General features: G+C 35.7%; 1 protein-coding gene across 2 annotated transcripts in view; it reads left to right on the top strand.

The window, feature by feature from the left end:
- ACVR2A (activin A receptor type 2A) overlaps positions 1-18,603 on the top strand; it is an 85,187-nt gene extending 66,584 nt beyond the window's left edge. For both annotated transcript variants that reach the window (XM_030850183.2, XM_060302468.1), the window contains 7 exons: positions 2,973-3,116; positions 5,234-5,377; positions 6,400-6,545; positions 8,240-8,354; positions 11,335-11,473; positions 14,579-14,709; positions 15,795-18,603. In XM_030850183.2, the coding sequence (XP_030706043.1) occupies positions 2,973-3,116; positions 5,234-5,377; positions 6,400-6,545; positions 8,240-8,354; positions 11,335-11,473; positions 14,579-14,709; positions 15,795-15,989 (1,014 nt within the window). In that variant the 3' untranslated portion in view covers positions 15,990-18,603. The remainder of the gene's footprint in view (positions 1-2,972; positions 3,117-5,233; positions 5,378-6,399; positions 6,546-8,239; positions 8,355-11,334; positions 11,474-14,578; positions 14,710-15,794) is intronic.
- Positions 18,604-20,743: the final 2,140 nt, after the last annotated feature.

Genomic DNA, 20,743 nt, shown 5'->3' with positions numbered 1-20,743 from the left:
TATGAGGGAAGTGGTTAAAACTTCTTTTAGATGTAAGCTGTTAAATGGAAGAACTGAGAAATATGAATTAGAAGAATAGTCCAATAACATTTTATTAGAGAAGTAAAAAGATATACTGACTGGTAGTATAGATTTTATAGAGTTGTAATCTGTTACAGAGTTCTCATTTTTGAACCTAACCTTTCTAAGAATTGTAGAATTATCATTTCTAAAAGTTTTGACATTTTGTAGGAGTGTGCTTTTGTAGATCTTCTTACCCTTTGAAAATTGGCCTGTGTTCTCCTAAATTTAAGCTTTTTACTTATAAGTAATTTTGACAAAGCATATTTTCAGGTTGTTAATATATAATGCTGACTATAATGGGAATTTCATTAGGAGAGTGATCTAAGATTTCTTACTGAAATAACGGTAGCTTACAAACTTCGTAAACAGAGTCTTGGAAACTTATGGGAACTTTTAAGTTTATCTACGCATTTGGAAAACATTCAGTGATGTTTTTTTAATTCTAAACATAGGCATTGGAAATTTTTGTTTCCTAAAATTAAGGTTAATATTATATTAAAGTCTTATTTTGGGTATTCTTTTTTTTTTTTTTTAAACATCTTTATTGGAGTATAATTGCTTTACAGTGGTGTGTTAGTTTCTGCTTTATAACAACATGAATCAGCTGCAGTAGCCAGGACACGGAAGCAACCTAAGTGTCCATCGACAGATGAATGGATATGTGGCACATATATACAATGGAATATAAATGAAATTGAGTTATTTGTAGTGAGGTGGATGTACCTAGAGTCTGTCATACAGAGTAAAGTCTTATTTTGAACTGCCGACATATTCTTAATTTGAGGTGTGGATTAAGTCATCTAAATCCTATTTTATAGACTGAATCATATCCATATGGTTGGTACTCTTTAGCATAGGGAATGGATAATGTGTATGTTATCTAAAGAGACATTATCAGTCAGTTTATTAAAAATTTTAGTGTTTACATATAGTGCTATATTACTCTTTACCTGGTTATTTTCCCTCTTCAGCTTTCAACCCTTATCTGCATACTTTAATTTTTGTCATCCCTGCTTTGAAAACTCAACTTTTCTAACTTATCTCTAAAGGAGGGGGAATCATTGACTTTAACCTTATAGTTATTTAAAGTTTTTCAAATTGAATTTTGTTTAGTTAGCACAATTACTCTTTTATGCAGTTATCCAATAATTCTTGAACTTAGAGCACTGAGTGGTTTTCTTTGCCTCTAGAAGAGTGGTTTCAACTTGTTCCCTCCTGTCTCCACATTCACATAAGTCATGTACTACGATCAGTGGGGTCTCTTATTGCAGATACATATGATCAGTCAAGGAATGAGGGAGGGAGGATTCAGTTCTGGTAAAACTTCTCCAGAGCGTCTTGTGTCCCCTCCCACTGAGAATCATAATTTGAGAGGCCATACTTCTATAAGATGTACATCTGACTTTCTTGTCACTCTGTTAAACTAAAATAATCTTTAGCTCTACTAACCTTTCATGTTTTGAATGTGTGAAGGAAAAGCAACTTTTGCAGACATTTAAAAAATAAATATCTGATGTTAAAATGGGTCACAGGAAGTCTTCTGGTTTATCATACTGTTTTAAAATAGGAATTCTCAAACCATTTTAGAAAGATTGTCTACTTTAGAAGAAGAAATTACATTATTTTTTCTCTTTAATACTTTGCAGTGTTTCTATTGCTGAGGGTCTTTCTAACATAGATGCCAACTTTTAAAAAATCTTGAGTGGCATCCAGGGGCTGAATAATGCCTAAAGGGAGCACTTACTGTCCTGAGGCATTAGAAGAGGAGGTTTTTGTTTGTTTGTTTGTTTGTTTTAAGGAAGGAGAGTAAAGGCAGAGAGACATGCATTGATAAAGGGGTGACATACAATCTCCAAGTGTCTTAAGTGCCACCCAGTGTCATAAAGTCTGCTGCCACAGAAATTTTAGTTCTTGCTAACAATACTCATTACACAGGCCTTCAAACATGTTACTGCTTTCCTCTGGAAGCTTTCCAAAAGGCTTTCTACTTCTTGCTTTAGTTGCAGATATTTAACTAATACAATGTTTTCAGCGAAGGGTAGCCACTCTACTTTGTATAGGAGGATCCCCTGGTGATGCTGTACTCCTATTTATATATTATAGTTGCTCCATTTAAAAAATTAACTATAGCAGTATACTTCTCTTTCATTTTCCATACCTTCTCATCTAATATGATGACCACTTATTTTCTGAATTATTTGTACTTTCTTTGCCCATGAGTCCCAGAATACTAATAATATCTCAGATCAATTCTGGGAAGTAATTATAAGCAAAGGGACAAATTGTTACCGGGTGGAAAAGTTAGAATGAATGGAGCAGTTTGGTTATAGCAACACTAACTTACATATTCCTTTTATGTGCTTTGTATTTGAAATACCTATTTGTAATGTGTTTGAGAATAGCTGTGTGGGTATTTCTGATATTAATGAAGAAAGATTTAAACACTCACTGGGGAAAGTAATGGATTTTGAGGAGTGGTTTCTTTGAGACATAGCCATAATTTGCTGTATCTGGCACTTTTCAAATCCTTATCCTATAAGGAATAATCAACTGGATGAAATTAAAATACCATTAGTAATATCCTGAAGGTCACAGAAAAATCTTAGGAGAATTAGTGAGACTGGATCAAAAAGATTTTAGATCTTTTCTCCTGATTGATATATATATATATATATATATATATGTAGCAGTAGGAATGTTATTGTGAAAACTCTTAATTCAAGTTTCTTGCTTTTTGATCACTATAGGTAATTAGTAATGCTTGAGAATTCAGTTTTGCCAAGATTGAAGTTAATGTCATTTGTATGTGTCTACCGTTTCTGTCAATCGATTTCTCAGTATACTGATATTTAGAAGCGAGATGTGTCATGTGCTGCTCTTTAGATAATATTATTATTGTTTATCTGTAGGACCCAGGACCACCCCCTCCTTCTCCATTACTAGGTTTGAAGCCACTGCAGTTACTAGAAGTGAAAGCAAGGGGAAGATTTGGTTGTGTGTGGAAAGCCCAGTTACTCAATGAATATGTGGCTGTGAAAATATTTCCAATACAGGTATGTTTATTGCAGTTTTCTAGTCTGCATATATTTTTTAAAAGATGCGACTGGCTAGGTCATTGGAACTCAGAAACAGTCTGAAAACACAAGCCGTATGTTTCATGGTGGTTCTTTGTGATACCGGGGGAAGTGGTTAGCCCTTTTATGTCTGCCTTCTCATCTGAGAAATTAATGGTACAACAGTCATGTTTGTTTAGAGTGGTGGAATTACAATACATAAGCATATAGGAGATTTTTTGCCAGTAAAAATTCTACAGAAATGCAAAGTGAAGATGAGGATTCTAATTAAAAAATATAATTCATTGTCTGAGTGGTTAACTTTTTTTTTTTTTTTTTTGCGGTACGCGGGCCTCTCACTGCTGTGGCCTCTCCCGTTGCGGAGTACAGGCCCCGGATGCACAGGCTCAGTGGCCATGGCTCACGGGCCCAGCTGCTCTGCGGCATGTGGGATCTTCCCGGACCGGGGCACGAACCCGTGTCCCCTGCGTTGGCAGGTGGACTCTCAACCACTGTGCCACCAGGGGAGCCCTGAGTGGTTAACTTTTAATGTCCCATTGACATTATCAGAAAAAGCAAACAGAATATTGAAAGAGTAGTGTGCTTTGTTTTAGAATCGCTGTTTGGAGATATATTACCAGGCTGATTCATTTTTGTTCTACTTTGAGTATTGGTGTAATCATTTCAGATTTTGTTTGGTGAATTTTCAGAGGCATTGAGTCAAGACTCCAAATAATTGGTTTACTGTTGACTTGTTTTTCTATTAAAGGGGGCCAACCTTATAAAACCCTGGTCTCATGCACCTCTGAGATATTCTTTAGTTTTGCTCCGTTGGTGGTATAGATCTATGATAATTCCTTTGTTCCTGTTTTCTGCTTATACACACCTGTGGCTAATGCTGTGCATGGTATTGCGATCCTGGCTGGGTTTTTTGATGCAGGCTTCACCCCTGCACCTGTATAGTAGATCTTCCTTATACCAAAATTATTCAATTTCTTTGTCTTAATATACCTAGATTTTTGCCCTCTTACCTCCTTGAAAGTCTGTTCCTTAGAGTCTGTGAAGAAGTTTATTACTTTTTTTTTTTTATTACTGTTAACTGTAGTTTAGTTCTCAAAAGAAAAGTCTTTTGGGCCAAGGTTCACAAAGAAGATCAGGGTTCTTATTTCATGTGAGGAAGCTTAAAAATTAGAGAAGCGCATTTGGATGCTATTAACGTCAGAGTAACAACAAGAACAGTAGCTAACATTTTACTGAATGGTTCTATTGTGTCAGATAGAGGTACTTTACATATGTGAGTACTCACTAATATGTATTATTACCCATACATATAACACACAATATATGTATAATACAACGACCCTATGGGGCACCCACTACAGTCCTTGTTTTGCTGATCAGGAAGCTGAATGATTATGTAACATGCCAAAGGTTCTTAGATAGCTTGGATCCAGAGGGTTCCTACCCGTTATGCTGTGGTGCCTCCCACTTTCGTTATTCTCCCATTGTGAAAAGAAACTAATCCTTTATAAGTAGACATGTAAGAGGTATGGATCACTTGCAGGCACAAGTGAATCTGTGGTGTTTCAAATTATTGTATTGCATATTTATACCCTATTGCTCTCTTATTGACTCTGCAGGGTATTCTAAACATTTTGTTAAGAAGGTTTGACATGCTGTTAGTGTTTGAAAAAAATTTGTTTTCTATTTAGATGAAGTCATTCTCCCTGAATTTCATCTCTCAGAGAGATTATTCTTAATAGTAACACAGGTAACTTCACACCGTGATAAAATTACACTGTAGTACTAACTTGTATGTGGAATGTGTTGCCATTGTTAGGATTCAGAAATGCAGTATTTCTGATCAACTTCTATGTTTACAAATTACAAACACAAAAAAGTATGTTTGAAGGAATGGGGCAGGGCAGGCATTTGGTATGTAACTGTTACCTGTTGTCAAAGTTTTCTTTTATTAAAAAACAGGACAAAACAAAACCAAAGAATCTCTTAATACTTAGCCTTTAAAAAAAATTGCCTTAGAACTTACTTGAGTAATCTCTTAGATATGGTTTATTTGCCTGTGTTCTTTGCATTCTTACTATTCTTTTTAACTCTAGGACAAACAGTCATGGCAGAATGAATATGAAGTCTATAGTTTGCCTGGAATGAAGCATGAGAACATATTACAGTTCATTGGTGCAGAAAAACGAGGTACCAGTGTTGATGTGGATCTTTGGCTAATCACAGCATTTCATGAAAAGGTAAAACTACTTTCCATTTTAACTCAGTGAAGTCAGGGTTGGCTTACTTCCTAATGTTGGCTACAAAGCCCTCACTTATTTTTCTGGGAACAGTGTGTTATTATAGTTGGTTAATATTTATAAATAAAAACCTGCTTTAAAAATGATTTATTTAATAGAAGAACAAAGATGACAACTTTTTCACCTAACCCTCTACTTATATAATACCAGTCTTTTGTCCCTGATTTCTTGTGCTGCAATTATACTTCTCTTACAAATAATTATTTTAGTATAGCCAATGCTTAGGAATTTTCATTTACCATTTACTGTCCACTTTTATTACATGAGACATTTTTTCAGCTTGAATTTTGTTTCTTAAAATTCTTTAATTGATGTCACTTAGTGACAAAACTAGGGTCAGGAAATTTATCTGATCTTTGATCAGTCACTGATTTGTAGGGTAATTACCACCAAAACACACTTGCTATTTTTCCTCAGTTTTTCTGCTTTCAGAGTTAGTATGAAAGTATACATTAATGGAGTAGGAAATTGTGATCTTCTTGGCAATCAGTTTCATCACTGTCAGAAAAAAGTGGCTGTTTTAATTCCCTTAATTCTTGACTAAAAGGTTGGCAGTAATCTCTAGAGGAAGATTCTTTAGGTTAGTTGTTGTTCATATGTTTTAATTTTTGTTCTCCTAGTCCTATTTATAACATCTCTATAGTCAACATATTTTAACTTTTAAAATATTTTCTAGAACTTTAGATTTTCAATAACCTTTTTTTTTTGTTGTTAATTTTGCCTTCTCAATGGGAAATTGACCAACTGTGCTTGTAGCAAACCTTTAAAGATTAGTGGTATTCCTTTCAAATGTTTATTAATGTGAAACTTGAACCCTTCCAGAAAGATTGCGTTTTGGATATTATTCACTGAAAGGAAAACTATGTTGCCTTCCATGACCTCTTAAAAGTAAAAAGGAAAGTCTCCATATACATACGGCTTTTGTCAAGAACATAAGTTGTTTTTTTTCCCCCTTCCTTTAGGGTTCACTATCAGACTTTCTTAAGGCTAATGTGGTCTCTTGGAATGAATTGTGTCATATTGCAGAAACCATGGCTAGAGGATTGGCATATTTACATGAGGATATACCTGGCCTAAAAGATGGCCACAAACCCGCCATATCTCACAGGTAGAGCTAAATTTATATTATTTTACCCAATAATTCAGTATTTATTATTTAAACTTTCAATCCCCTGGGCAAAATTTATTTTTCCCCTAGTTACCTAATCATGCTATAGGAAGCATTGATTTTCACTTGTTTTTCAAATTAGCTTTGAGATTGGCCAGGAAGTATTTTGGATAATGTATATATTAACATCATTGTCAAAGGTTAATTATTGACTTATGTTTCAATTTGTCTCATTTCCGAAAACATAGTTAAGAAAAAGTGTATTTTCTTTGTCTCAAAGGAGAAATCTGTTTTACCTCAAAACATGATTTACTTCAAAGATGATTATAAATAGGTATAAGGGGATGTAATTAAGGAGAGATTTTGAGTATCTTTTTTGCTTGTGTTTTGAATGACCATGTGATCATTACCTAAGTTGAGGTGGAAGGAGGTATTATTTGAATAATTGGGTTTACTAAATTTTCTTTTTCAGTGAAGAAATAGTACTTGGACTCAACAATTGTCATATCCTTAAAAGGGAAACCGTTAGTTCCCTTAAACATGGGATTCAGTTTGCCATTGTGTATTTAACTTCCTTGAACATGGGGTCAATCTGTCATCTTATATTCAGTTTAAAGATGGATGTTTTAAATTACCTGATTCATTTAACAAATACTTAGTTGAGTGCCATCAGGTGGTGTCTTAGGTTGCTGGGAGGCATTACTTTTATTCCAATTCTAATGTAGATTCTGATTTTGAAAACCTTAAATGACTTCTACCTCAGAAATAGCTTCCCTTCTCACCTTCCTACATAGTCTAACCCTGTCCTCCTGGATTTTTGCTCACCTCACCTAGTCCTATAGGGAACTAATCCTTTGGAACCCCCAAAGGTTATTATAAGTAGGGTCCCTAAAAATCGTTTGAGTCTAAAACTGATTTTTGTAGCATTTGTGGTTGTCTATCTATGCGTCCTTTGTCTCACACTTTGTGTCTGCACACATAAATTTACCATTGCTCATGGTACCGGTGTGTTTACTGGGGTATAGTAAGCCCTAGGATGAGCTAGTTGAGGCTAATGTGTAGAGGAAGACATCTGATTGCCTTAAAATGGTTACTCTTTTTGGAACACCAGGATCCAGCTGGAGCAGTGTATGTTTATGGTGAAAAATTTCTCTTATACATTCGTAGAGATGCTTTTGTACAGCCAAGTTGGTGAATGTAATAAGAACCATTAAAATAAGGGACCGTTTTAAAATGTAGGCCTGTGTGTCATCCAATTCAGCTTTAACTGAAAATTCTTTCATTGTGGTTTTTAAATTTCAGTGTCAATGAGAGTTTCTAACTATAAACTCTGAAATATGCTTATTATCTTAAAACAACAACAATTTTATGATTGGTAGTTAGGAGTGACATAGATAACATGTAGGCTGGACAGTACTTTTGGAATGGCAGCTCTTTATAAAACTGCTTTATGGAGAGAATTCCTTCTTATTGTCCATGTAATGGATACGACTAGGTCACTGTACCCTTGTGCTTCAAGCTATCTGGAGACTTTACTTAAACTTTTTGTCCCTCTGCCCTTTTCTGTATTTCATACTTTGAAATAACTATTTTTTTTAAAAGCATACATAGTCTCTCTTCCTACTTACAGTCAAAAAATTTAAAAGATAACTTGTTTAAACTGAATTTGAATACTTTATCTTTCTATTTGCAAGGGACATCAAAAGTAAAAATGTGCTGTTGAAAAACAATCTGACAGCTTGCATTGCTGACTTTGGGTTGGCGTTAAAGTTTGAGGCTGGCAAGTCTGCAGGTGATACCCATGGACAGGTAAGGATAACTGTAAACTGTAAGAAAAAATAATCTTTTCCCATATTTTCTTAGATGGCATCTGGGATCAGTTGGTCTAAAATTATTGTGCTGGTTCTTAAATTGGTATGTATTATAAAAATGACTCTCGGGCTTCCCTGGTGGCACAGTGGTTGAGAGTCTGCCTGCCGATGCAGGGGACACGGGTTCGTGCCCCGGTCCGGGAAGATCCCACATGCCGCGGAGCGGCTGGGCCCGTGAGCCATGGCCGCTGAGCCTGCGCGGCCGGAGCCTGTGCTCCACAATGGGAGAGGCCACAACAGTGAGAGAGGCCCGCGTACTGCAGGAAAAAAAAAAAAAAAAAAAGACTCTCTTAAGAGTAATATGTTAAATTTGCTGAGGAAGATATTTTCATATGGTGATGAAGGACTGTTAGGACCTCAGGTGGTTTAGATCAAGCAATTCATAAAACAATTTAGATGTCATAGGATTCTATTTTTAAAACTAATCAAAGAAGAATCGAACACATTTTAATAAGCCTCATTCTTCTAGGGAGTTCTTAATATTAACTCACTAGTTTTAACTTGTTAATTCTTTCACTATCTTAAGAGGAATGGAAGAATAATCAGTCACTATTCATGTTATAATGTACTAAGATCTAGTGCCTGTTTTTCCAGACAGCAATGATAGTTTCTTGCTTCTTGGTCTCTATTGCTTCTTTAACTCTTTAATCAACTTTATAGCTTTTCTCTGAATTCTCTCCAGAGTTCAGAGGACTTCTAAGGCCCTGAGCAAGGAGTTTAATTTTACTAACCAAGGTCTGCACAGAGACTTCAGCAATGGGAGCCTTTAAGGAAGCCAAAGAGGAAAAGAACATTATCCATACATTTTATTCTCAGAAACTGAGGCTCTAGGAAAGGTGTTTTCAAACTAGTTTGACCTGAAAGGTGATATTTCCTTACAAAGCCAAATGATTTTGCACAATCATTACTTCATCTTTCAGATCAGGCAAATTATTTGATCATCTGATTCTCAGCTTCCTTTTTGCCCAGTGTGTCCTACTGACCTCCAAGAACATAGCACAACAAATTTTGACAACATTGACTAATGATTTAAGAATTTAGTCAGCAGTCATAGTTCTAGAAAAGTTGACAACATATGTATTTGGGAAGGAAGGCAGTTTTGCGGAGAATGTACTGAGATGGGAGATTGTGCAGGAAGCCTAGGACCAGGCTTCTGAGCTGATTGTCTGATTACCTTAAGACTAAATTTTGGGAAGAGTTTAATCCTTTGGTACCTTATAAACCTTCCCCCTTTTTAAGAAAAGAATTTGGGGATTCATTCATATCTTTTTTTTTCAAGTTTTTTTTAATAGATCTTTATTGGAGTATAATTGCTTCACAATACTGTGTTAGTGTCTGTTGCACAACAAAGCGAATCAGCCATATGCATATGCATGTCCTCATACCCACTACCTCTTGAGCCTCCCTCCCATCCTCCCTGTCCCACCCCTCTAGGTCATCGCAAAGCACCGAACTAATCTCCCTTCATTCATATCTTTTAATGCCCTCATGATTGGCTTACATGATGAGGGTAAAAATAACTAATAATACATAATAATTACATATATATATATAATAATGAATAATACATCACTGATTCCTTGACTTTAGATTTCATGGACCAGAAAGTTTCAAAATGCTTGTTATTGCATATTTTATATATTGCAAAGAACACTGGGAAAAAAATAACATTTTTCTCTAATATCATCATCAATTTATAAAAGAGAGGACATTTTATACTAAAAAGGAAGATGTCATCATTTCATAAGAAAAGAAGTACTTTGGAAGGCATAACATTTATCTTCAGGAGAAAAGTAGATTTTGGGGAAAAGCTTACTTACAGTACAATTAAAATAGTTATTTAAAGTAGCAAAAAAGGCAAAGCTACCTTTTTACCCTTTCTTTAAAGTGTTCTCCTTTTTAAATGAATTAAAAACTTCGGGTTTTTGAACTTCAGTGTCTTAGTGATCTATCCTTGTTTTTTCTTAAACATCTCTTTATATGTATATTTGCAGATAATTGCCCAACTTCTAGTCTATAGATCATAGTCACTTAACTTATGGAGCTTTTGGAAATACCAGTATCTGGGCCGCTCCCTAGACCTATTAAACTCAAGTGGATTAATCTAACCACCTATCTCACAGAAATTAAGTGTTCATATATGAATCTTGTCAAGCACCAACCAAAGTTAGCTGTGCTAGCTTAGTAACCGTAGTTACATTACTAAGAAATACCAGATTGTTAGGGACAGATATCAATAAAGAATTTAAGACAGAATTCATGAAGAAACAAATACATAGATTTTGTGGAAACAGAACTTTAAAAAGTTTATCCATCCTGTACTTGGCTAATTCATTTTATGTTTATTAGGGTTTTTTTTTTTCGTACAGAGAAAGAGAAACTCTCAAAAGGAGTATTTTTTTAAAAAAGATACATTTCAAACAATGTACAGTTAAAAAGTATACAGCCTTTTTTCTCTGTTCCATCCTCTCTCCACAAATAACCATTGTTCAGTTTCTTGTGATTACTTCCAGAAGGGGGAAAAAGTCGAAGCCTAGACCAGCATAATGTCTGTTGATATATCTGTTAAGTGTATCCAGAAGGGATCTTAGTATATATACTGCTTTGTTCTTTGCTGTTTTCATCTTACAGTATTTTTGGAAATCTTTCCATATTTGTCCTTATAGATTTACCTCATGTTTTTTTTTAAGAGCTGCATAGTACTCTTACTTATTTAAGCAGTCCCTACTGATGGTTGCATCCACTGTTTCCAGGGTCTTGGCTGTTGTATTACTTGAAATGGAATAAAATTCTGGTAGTCATAATTTAGTTATCTTACCTAATACTAGAGCACACTTGGTTTTGATTCTCTTTACAAAATCATAAAATGTTAGTTCACAAAGTTAGTAAGTGCTGCTTGCTTTCAACATCTTTTTCAGGTTGGTACCCGAAGGTATATGGCTCCAGAGGTATTAGAGGGTGCTATAAACTTCCAAAGGGATGCATTTTTGAGGATAGATATGTACGCCATGGGATTAGTCCTGTGGGAACTGGCTTCTCGCTGTACTGCTGCAGATGGTAAGGGAACATATATTTTTTTAAAAGACATATACATATATATGTATACCTGTACCTACTACACGTGTATGAAAAGGGTTGATTACTCTCAAAGGTAATATTTTAAAGTACAATTTTTTAAAAATAGACTCCAAGAGGTGGTAGCATAAAGAAAACTCAGGAGGCAGGGGATGGGGAGGGCAGGAGAGGAAAGGTACTGATACGTATTGATCCATTACCATTGCCAGATGTTTTGCTGGGCACTTTACATACCTTCAGCTTATTTCCTAAAACAACTTTGGAGGTAATTATCACCTCAGTTGTGAGGAATTTGATGCTCAAATTTTAAATAGAAATTAAATAGCTTGTCTGTTTTAGTTGCAGAGTGATAAGTGGTGAAATCAAGATTTGAAACTCTGATCCAGATTCAGGGAGAGGGCTGCTACTTTGGTAAGATCACGAGGGTCCTGAGACACCTAAGAGTTAAAGTCAACTCTTGGGTGAGAGGAGGTGCACAGAGTCGGGGGATTTTGCCTCCCAGGATACTCAGGCTGGCTGTTCAGCCCTCCTGTGATGGATTGAATTACCATTCTATCCTCCATGACCCAGAACTGAGTGTGTGTTACAGCACAAGTTAGATTCTGCCTCCTTAAAGCTTTGTTAAGTCTGATCTGATGTAGACATTATTGTGAACATAAGTTACATTCCCTAGCACATCACCTTGGTTCTAAGGGATTCCTAGTCCTTGTTCTTGAAGTCCTTTTCAAGTCCTAAAAATATTTACATTGATTGACTCATTATAAACCTGCATATTATGTTCCTAGTGTGACAGAATTATAGCGTTGTAGGTATTCTGTCTTTAGTGCTCCTCAGAAGGTCTCTACTCTCTCCAATTATACTACTTTTTTGGATATGAGAATATAAGGCAAATTTCCTATTAAACTCCCAAACCAAGTAAATTAGTTTGATCTTTTAAAACTTTAATTTATAAAAGTTATAACCATCTTAACCTATGTTTATAAGAATATTTTCTGAGTACTGTAATAGTTTCTCAGTGTAGGACAGACTACCTCTGGTATATGAAACTTGATTTGGGATACTCTGCTTTTAAAGGGAATTTAGTGGAAAGTGCTCAGGAATGGACAGCCATTCATTCTTCCAAAATTGGCGTGGGAATGGATCCAGAACCTAAGAAAGGTTGAAGCAATTTGGATATAATTTTAGCTTAGAAGTCTATAGGAAGAAGAGTAAGCTGTTCAGTGTGTTTTGGCTCAAAGTGGAAGAAAAAATGCATTTATTGCGTGCATTTATGGAGGCACAAGTAGGTTAGATGGCAGATGTTACAGGAAAATATATTTCTTCAGAATTTCATTAACATGAACTCTCCAAAGCAAGCCAATTGGATGTAGTGTTATAGGGGATACACAAGTAATATACAGTTTAGTTAAGGTGATAAAATGTATCCTGGACAGTTAACTCCAGAGTAAGGTAAGTATGAATTGTCTACATAGGCAAATGTTTTTGGATGAATGTTAATACCTGAGAAATGTTAAGGGAGTGTTATGGGAGCTTAGAGGTGTGAGGACTTGCTTTGTTGGTGGGGAGGAGAGGTTATCAGGGAAGTTTTTATGGAAAAAGAATAGGATAAGGATAGATGCTTACATTTCTTAAATGCCTTGCATGTGCTATGAAATACTCAATTTCAGAGTCAGGCATTTCTGATTCAAGTCAGAAATTGAAGCAGAGGGGACAGTATGAACACTGCTAACGTAAGTGCTTTTCAATTTTTTAGATGGCTAATTGTTGATGGTTCAGTTCAGTGATTCTCAAACTTTAACGTGCAAACCAAACTCCTGGGAATCTTGTTAAAATTCAGATTTTGACTCGGTAGGTCTGAGGTGGGGCCTGATATTTACATTTCTTACAAAAGCTACCCCATCAGTGCCAGTGCTGGACCTGTGGACCACACTTTGAGTAGCAAGGGTTAAATAGACACCTTAGAATGTCAGTACTCTAAGTGATTGTAAATGCTTCAGCAGAGACTGACTATCCAGCCATCAAGGATTCTTATATTTAGACAGGGTTGAGTTAGATGGCCTCCTTCTTGATCAGCTGTTTATAACTTATATTCTACGCAGGAGTATTTGGTGTGTTTTGAGAACTTATACAAGGTTTATGTCTATATACAGACACATCTGGTCACTGAAATTGCTCATTAGCGACCAATTTCTGTCAACGGGAGACAGTTTAGTGATTGAAAGCACAGACTTTAGAGTCACTGAGGTGGATTCAAATTCCAACTCTATCACTTAACAGCTGCTGTATGCCCTTGTGCAGATGATGGAACTTTTTCTTGAGCTTTTTATCTGTAAAATAGGGTAATGCCACCTTCACTCTGTGAAGATAAAATGGAAGTAAATAATATAAAGTTCCTGGTTAGCATAAGTGCTCATCAGTTATTAGTTATTACAAACTCCTAACTGAATTTCCATATTTGCGTAGGCCTAAGAAAAAGAACATGTAGAATAAATCTTGCTTGTCTGTGAAGGCACATTCTGATTCGTTGGGGACCCTTTTTGTAGAGTACATTTGTGATTTTTAAAAAAACAATATCTGGCAGCTCCTGTGAGGGCAGAGAAGAGGTGTGATTCTGGGGTACGTAATTCCTCATGTGGAATGTGTAGGGGGTTTGGGCATGTCAGAATAAAAATGGTTATAGCAGACCGAACCCAAAATCTTCAGAGATGAAAGCACTACTATTTACAGTCTGATCTGAATTGCAAGAGTGGGTACCTTAAAGAGCTATTATGTCCTTAATATGCAGAGATCCATGGTTCCCTATGTGCTATATACAAACAGAGATAGGCATTCCTTATACAACAGGTAATAAAGCTCCTTTCACAGTCCTTAGCAGAGTTACATGCCAAATTACAGACTTTCTGATTTCCTCTAAAGTTTGCGTCACACTGCGGTATAAGTACAGTTGAGGGTTTGTTTCTCTCCCGTCACTATAGCATATGACAGTTGGGAAAAGGTGATTCAGAGTGTGTTTTAGAAAGCTTGTTCCAGTTTGGAAGTTAGGAAGAGTTGAATTACAATGATTTTTCCCCTTTTTTTACATTTCAGGACCTGTAGATGAATACATGTTGCCATTTGAGGAGGAAATTGGCCAGCATCCCTCTCTTGAAGACATGCAGGAAGTTGTTGTGCATAAAAAAAAGAGGCCTGTTCTAAGAGATTATTGGCAGAAACATGCTGTAAGTTATATAGTTAGCTTTGCACTTGAATTTCCAATAAAAAATGTTTTTCAGAGGAATGATTGATATCTCTGCACATTTCTCTTTTTTTCTGAGGTGGTGGTCTTCATACAGGATATTCTGAACTAGAGTTCTAGAAACAACAGAATTAAGGCTATGTTCACTGGTGAGGAAGATGGTGAGGTCAGAGCCTTGGGGCACTCAGCTCTGTGGTCTTTCTTGTGCAGATGAGTGTGCCCCCCGTTTGGAGATCTTCCCGGGGGAGGAGTACTTGGCTCTGAGCCTGCGGATAGTCGGGTAGGCTTGCTGATCACCACCTTCCCAGGTCATTTAAGAAAGTGAAGCGCCCAGTTTTCTCCTCTCCATGACAGTTTTTGCATTTTGATTTGGGACTGGATGATTTTCAAGTTCTTAAGAACTTAAGAGACTAGGTAGGTGAAGGGTGGAACAAAACTGCCCTGGTAATTTTGGTCTAGATATAACTAGAAACATGGATAAAGCCAGGTAGAAAATCCTTAAGGTTGGCTTTTGAACCTTTTTTCCTACTTTAACTGCAAGGTAGAAATGCTGATATTAAGAAAACAATAAAAATTGGTAAACTTCTTAAAGCCTCGGTTTTGAATACAATTCAGAGGTTAGCATTTAAATTACCTGGTTTATGAACAATGGTCAGGGATTTCTGGAATTAAAGAAACGGTGCTCTGTGAAGACCTAGATGGGTAGGATTGGGTCAGGGGGAGGGAGGTCCAAGAGGGAGGGGATATATGTATACATATTGGCTGATTCACTTCACTGTGCAGCAGAAACTAACATGACATTGTAAAGCAATTATACTCGAAAAAAAAAAATCACCTGCTGTGATAGTCCCAATGCTCAGAAAAAAACATTGATTTCTCTCAGTGCTTTTCTCCATGTGTCTGCATATAATAGATACTCAAAAGTGAATGCTGACAAATATCAAACTTGGCTAATCTTGAAACTTTCTTCGACCCACAAAAATAGCAATTTTTTTGTGAGAGTTTTAGTCTGTTTCCTAACAGAAAACAAAAACTGATGTGGTGTTTGAATGTGTTTTTCCTTTTTAGGGAATGGCAATGCTCTGTGAAACGATAGAAGAATGTTGGGATCACGATGCAGAAGCCAGGTTATCAGCTGGATGTGTAGGTGAAAGAATTACTCAGATGCAAAGACTAACAAATATCATTACCACAGAGGACATTGTAACAGTGGTCACGATGGTGACAAATGTTGACTTTCCTCCCAAAGAATCTAGTCTATGATGGTTGCACCATGTGTACACACTGAGAAACAGGACTCTGAACTGGAGCTGCTAACGAAACTGCTTACAGTTAATTTTCCGTGTGAAATGAGTAAGATGTCTCCTGGACATCTCAGAAAGAAGACCCTCGTTTCAAAAGGTGGCTCTGGGAGACTTAATGGCATTGCCTGTAGCAGAGACATGAAGGACATGAGACTAAGAGAAAAGTTGCAAACTCTAAAAAGAAACTTTTGAAGAAGTGTACATGAAGAATGTGGCCCTCTCCAAATCAAGGATCTTTTTGGACCTGGCTAATCAAGTGTTTGAAAACTGACATCAGATTTCTTAATGTCTGTCCGAAGACACTAATTCCTTAAATGAACTACTGCTATTTTTTTTTAAATCAAAAACTTTTCATTTCAGATTTTAAAAAGGGTAACTTGTTTTTATTGCATTTGCTGTTGTGTTTCTATAAATGACTATTGTAATGCCAATATGACACAGCTTGTGAATGTTTAGTGTGCTGCTGTTCTGTGTACATAAACAAAGTCATCTAAGTGGGGTACAGTAAAGAGGCTTCCAAGCATTACTTTAACCTCCCTCAACAAGGTATACCTCAGTTCCACGGTTGCTAAATTATAAAATTGAAAACACTAACAAAATTTGAATAATAAATTGACCCGTTTTGTAACAAGGTATTACAAATTCACTGTGTTATTTAAGAAAAAAGGTAAGCTATGCTTAGTGCCAACAGTAAGTGGCCATTCGTAAAGCAGTGTTTTAGCTTTTCTTGTGCTAGCTTGTGATTTAAGGAAAAAAAAGTGCTGTTTTTTGAAATGAAAAAATGGTGTCTTTCCCCTTTCTCCCATATTTTAAAGCTTCATCTTATATCCAGTTCCCAAAATGTTGCATACTTACCTACGTATTTTTCTAGGTGTGCTGTGCTTGGGGACTATTTGAAAATTTAAAGCATGATTTAAATTTTTTAAAGTGAGCTGTAACACTGGAAAGCTCTTCATTTTTATTCTTTTAAAATAGATTTTTTTTTCCTATTTATATATGTAAAATTGTAGTGTATTTCTTTTCACCAAACAGTGTGTGGGACATTCTTTATCACTGTTTTAGGATCACCTCAGGAAGTGTCATTACCCAGAATTCCTCACTCTCTGCTTCGAGACTTGTAACTTTATCACTATATTTCTGCTTGGTGCCATCTTGTCAGAGTAATATTTGATGTCTGTGATATGTCAAGAATTATCCTAGGATAGAGATTTAAATTTTTAAGCACAGATTTCAGATGTTACTGCTTTAAAACAAATCAGGGATAACAAGTTAAACTTATAACTTAAAATATGCAATGACATTTAGAGGTAACCAATGTTGATATAGGTAACATAGCTTAGCCTCCTCCCACGAATTGCTTTTACAACTAACCCTGATATTAGTTTAGGATAGTTCATGCCTTATCTTTGATAAGAAAATGGAATTGACGGTAGGTAGGTGCCAAAGTGCTTTTCAAAACAATATTACATTAGAATATAATTGGATTCTTTCTCAAATTTATAGGCCAAAGTAAAACATTAATTTCCTGAATTTCTGGATTACTGATGACCAACAAATAGCCAGTATTATGCTATGTACTTTTGTCAGGTCATTTTAAAATCCATACATTAATTTTATAAAAGAATTTTTTACGTGTCACTATCAGGAGCTCACTGTGAATGTGTTATCTTCAAATGGCTATTTAACCACACAGTACACTACATTTTACATAAAACATGCACTTAATCTCTGGGAATAATAAATTATATTATTTATAAATAATACATAGGTCAACAAGACTCCTTTAAGCAGGGAGGGAAAGAAGAATAACAGCATTGTTGTCTGTGTGCCACACACCATACAGAACTTTGTGCTCTTGGTCACATAATGTACCCAAGGCTTTGTTGTATTTCTAAGAATTCCCATTTCAATGTTGAGTTCACCTTTATTTCAAAAAGTACTTGGCTTCTCAATTTCTTGGTCTGGTTTTGCTTCCACTTGGAAACTAATTAAGAAGGGAAAATGAGAATGTTCATACATGAAAATTGTTAATCTCCTGAAGACTAATTTCTACCTGTTGTGAACAATCCTGTTTTTAAAAGTTAAAAAAAAAAATCAAATCAAAAGAAAACAAAAGGGAATATTATGATGAATGTTTGGCTTATGTGAATCTTAGAGATAAACTTTATAAGACCACTTATTCACAAAATAAAGTTTTCTCTTCATGTTAGAAAAAATTTTTAGAAATCCTGGGTATTGTACTTAAAACTCTAGCTAACCAATTTTAAAACCTGTATCCTTTTGAGAATTACATTGACAGAAAAATACTTTTTATAAGCAGTAAAATAAGAATGTTCCAGTGACTACCTGTCCTGATACCTAGTCTTGTTAAAACTTTCTTTTGCAGGGCATTTTCATGTTTGGTTTACAGTCAGTGTAAGTGGGCAAGTTAATAAAAACTTTGAGCTTAGGGATACTGAAAAAAAGATCAAAAAGAGAAAAATGATTTGTTTTGGGGTACACTAAGACCCCAGTAATTTTTTCCTCATGTGTATGGTGCTCCTTATGATTCGTCTTGTATTTTGCCTTTATGACACCCATCAGAACTGCTGCTCTAACTTATACTCTCTACCTTGCCCAGATCTCCGTGTAAGGAATGCTTTATGATCAACTGCCATAGGACTGATGGATTAACCAGTGTTTGGCTTTATTCAAAGTTTATGCCCTGCACAGCTCTTGTATGTATTTTAGATGCTAGGAAGTTTTTAGCATGTGATGTGTGATTCTTGTTTGAATGTTTATTACAGGTACCTTGTGAATTCCAGAACAGAGACTGTGCCTCACAATTGTTGGTCCCATGAACTTGCACTATCCTTCATGGTGATGTTTCGAAAATACAATCAGGAAAAAAAAAAGTTTATAACTTAAAAATGAGTCATATATCATGAAACTAAAAAGAATCTGTTCTTCCCCCTTTCCTCACTCCTAGGTAACAGCTACATTTAAGTAAAATGCAGGTGGTAGGGGAAAAATCCTGGCCAGATGATAGTTTAGTGGAATAAACTGATTACTGTTTTAAAAAAATGCTTCACCACGGATATTTTCCAGTTTCTCTTTTTTACCTTTTTAAAATACTACTTTTTAGGAACATTTGGTATAATGTGCATAAAATTATTTACTGATTTATGGGCAAAATGATACAAGTAGCATCTTGATTGAACATCATTTACCTCAGATATTCAACCAGCAGTACATTTTTTAATGCAGTCTCAACCCATATCCTATTTGTTACCTCTCAAAATATTGGTAAACAGTTATTTTAGCTTTACTCTGTATTTCTTGTCAGTGTTTTGGGCACAGGTTGTTGTACTACTGTCAAATTGTACTTGCTATTTTTTCTGCAAGTATTTAACAAAAAGTTAAAAAAGAAAAAAAAAAGTCCCATAAAACCCCACCTTGGGTAAGTGATTGTTAAATATTGTACAAATAAAATGTATGCTATCCCCATTCCATTCCCAAGTTAAATAAAAAAATAAATATGGTGTGATTTGCATATGAAGTTTTTCTTTAGTTATACATTCTTAAAGAGGGGAACAGTAGCTTTATAATTTACAGTGAGGCTTACACCTTGAGATTTGCAAGAATGGGGATAGGTGAGAGGGAGGTTTGTCAGTTGTGGCATTTCCCTCCTTTGTTGTGTAAACAGATTGTATTCCCACTAAACTACATATGTTGGTCCTGGCAATTTTAAGAGAGGCTAAATGGTCTTAGTTACCTTGTCTTTTCATACGGAGATTTAAAAAAAGTGGCTTAGGTAATAAACATCAAAGACATAAACTACTCTTCCCAACTGTAACTAGTTTACCAGTTGAACAGAAGAATTCTGGTATTTTCACTTAGGGTAATCGGTGAGAGAGATCACCAAGGAAGCTAGCATTCATTTACATTTTTAGTGTTGCAAATTCTTTTGTTTATCCTGTGACTTTCGAAGAAAGGGGGGGTGGAAGAGCCCTACCTTGTCACACTGAGCGGCACAGTTCACACCCATGGATTCTCAATTTTTGGGGGGTAAAGGTGAAGGAGAGGGCAACACTTAGGTTATGGTGGTTTGAAAGAACCTGCGTTGTCTTCTAAAACCAAATGAAAATGCAAACCATGGTGGAATCTGCAAGGAATCTCTACAGAAAGACCGAAACTGTTTCCACAGCGTTGTTCTGCAAAACAGATTCTTCAGACAGTTAATAGTATATAATCAACACATATAGCATTATGATGTGGTAAGTTTGGACCAACAGCTCTTATCTCCTCAGAGCCATTCACATGCATGTCCACAAAATTGGAAAGACTTTTTTTCTTAATAAGATCCTGTTTTTGGTAGGGCACCTGGAGGGAATCACATGAGTGAAAACTGCACTGATGGCGCTAACATTCCTCCTCACCTGGTTTTCAGTCTTTTGATTGCCCTGTTAACAGGCTACATTCCTCCTCTAGTAAATGAAAATATCTTTAAGCCGTATTTGTTTACATTATTCTCGAAAGCTTTTTACTAGGGCTTTTTCAGATTTGGTTTTTATTTTATTCATGATGGTTTAAGCAATTTAAGAGATGAAGTTAGTTTAAAAAATTTTAAGTATATTTAGCTTCTCTGTATTAGGGAATGTGGAAAGGGGTACATCAACATTCCTCTGAAAAAAATGCCCTTGAAATGTAGGCACGTGCTTCATTTGTATGACT

This window comes from Globicephala melas, chromosome 7 (assembly GCF_963455315.2).
Source record: "Globicephala melas chromosome 7, mGloMel1.2, whole genome shotgun sequence".
Classification (NCBI taxonomy): domain Eukaryota; kingdom Metazoa; phylum Chordata; class Mammalia; order Artiodactyla; family Delphinidae; genus Globicephala; species Globicephala melas.
This window is presented reverse-complemented; position numbering and strand designations above follow the sequence as displayed.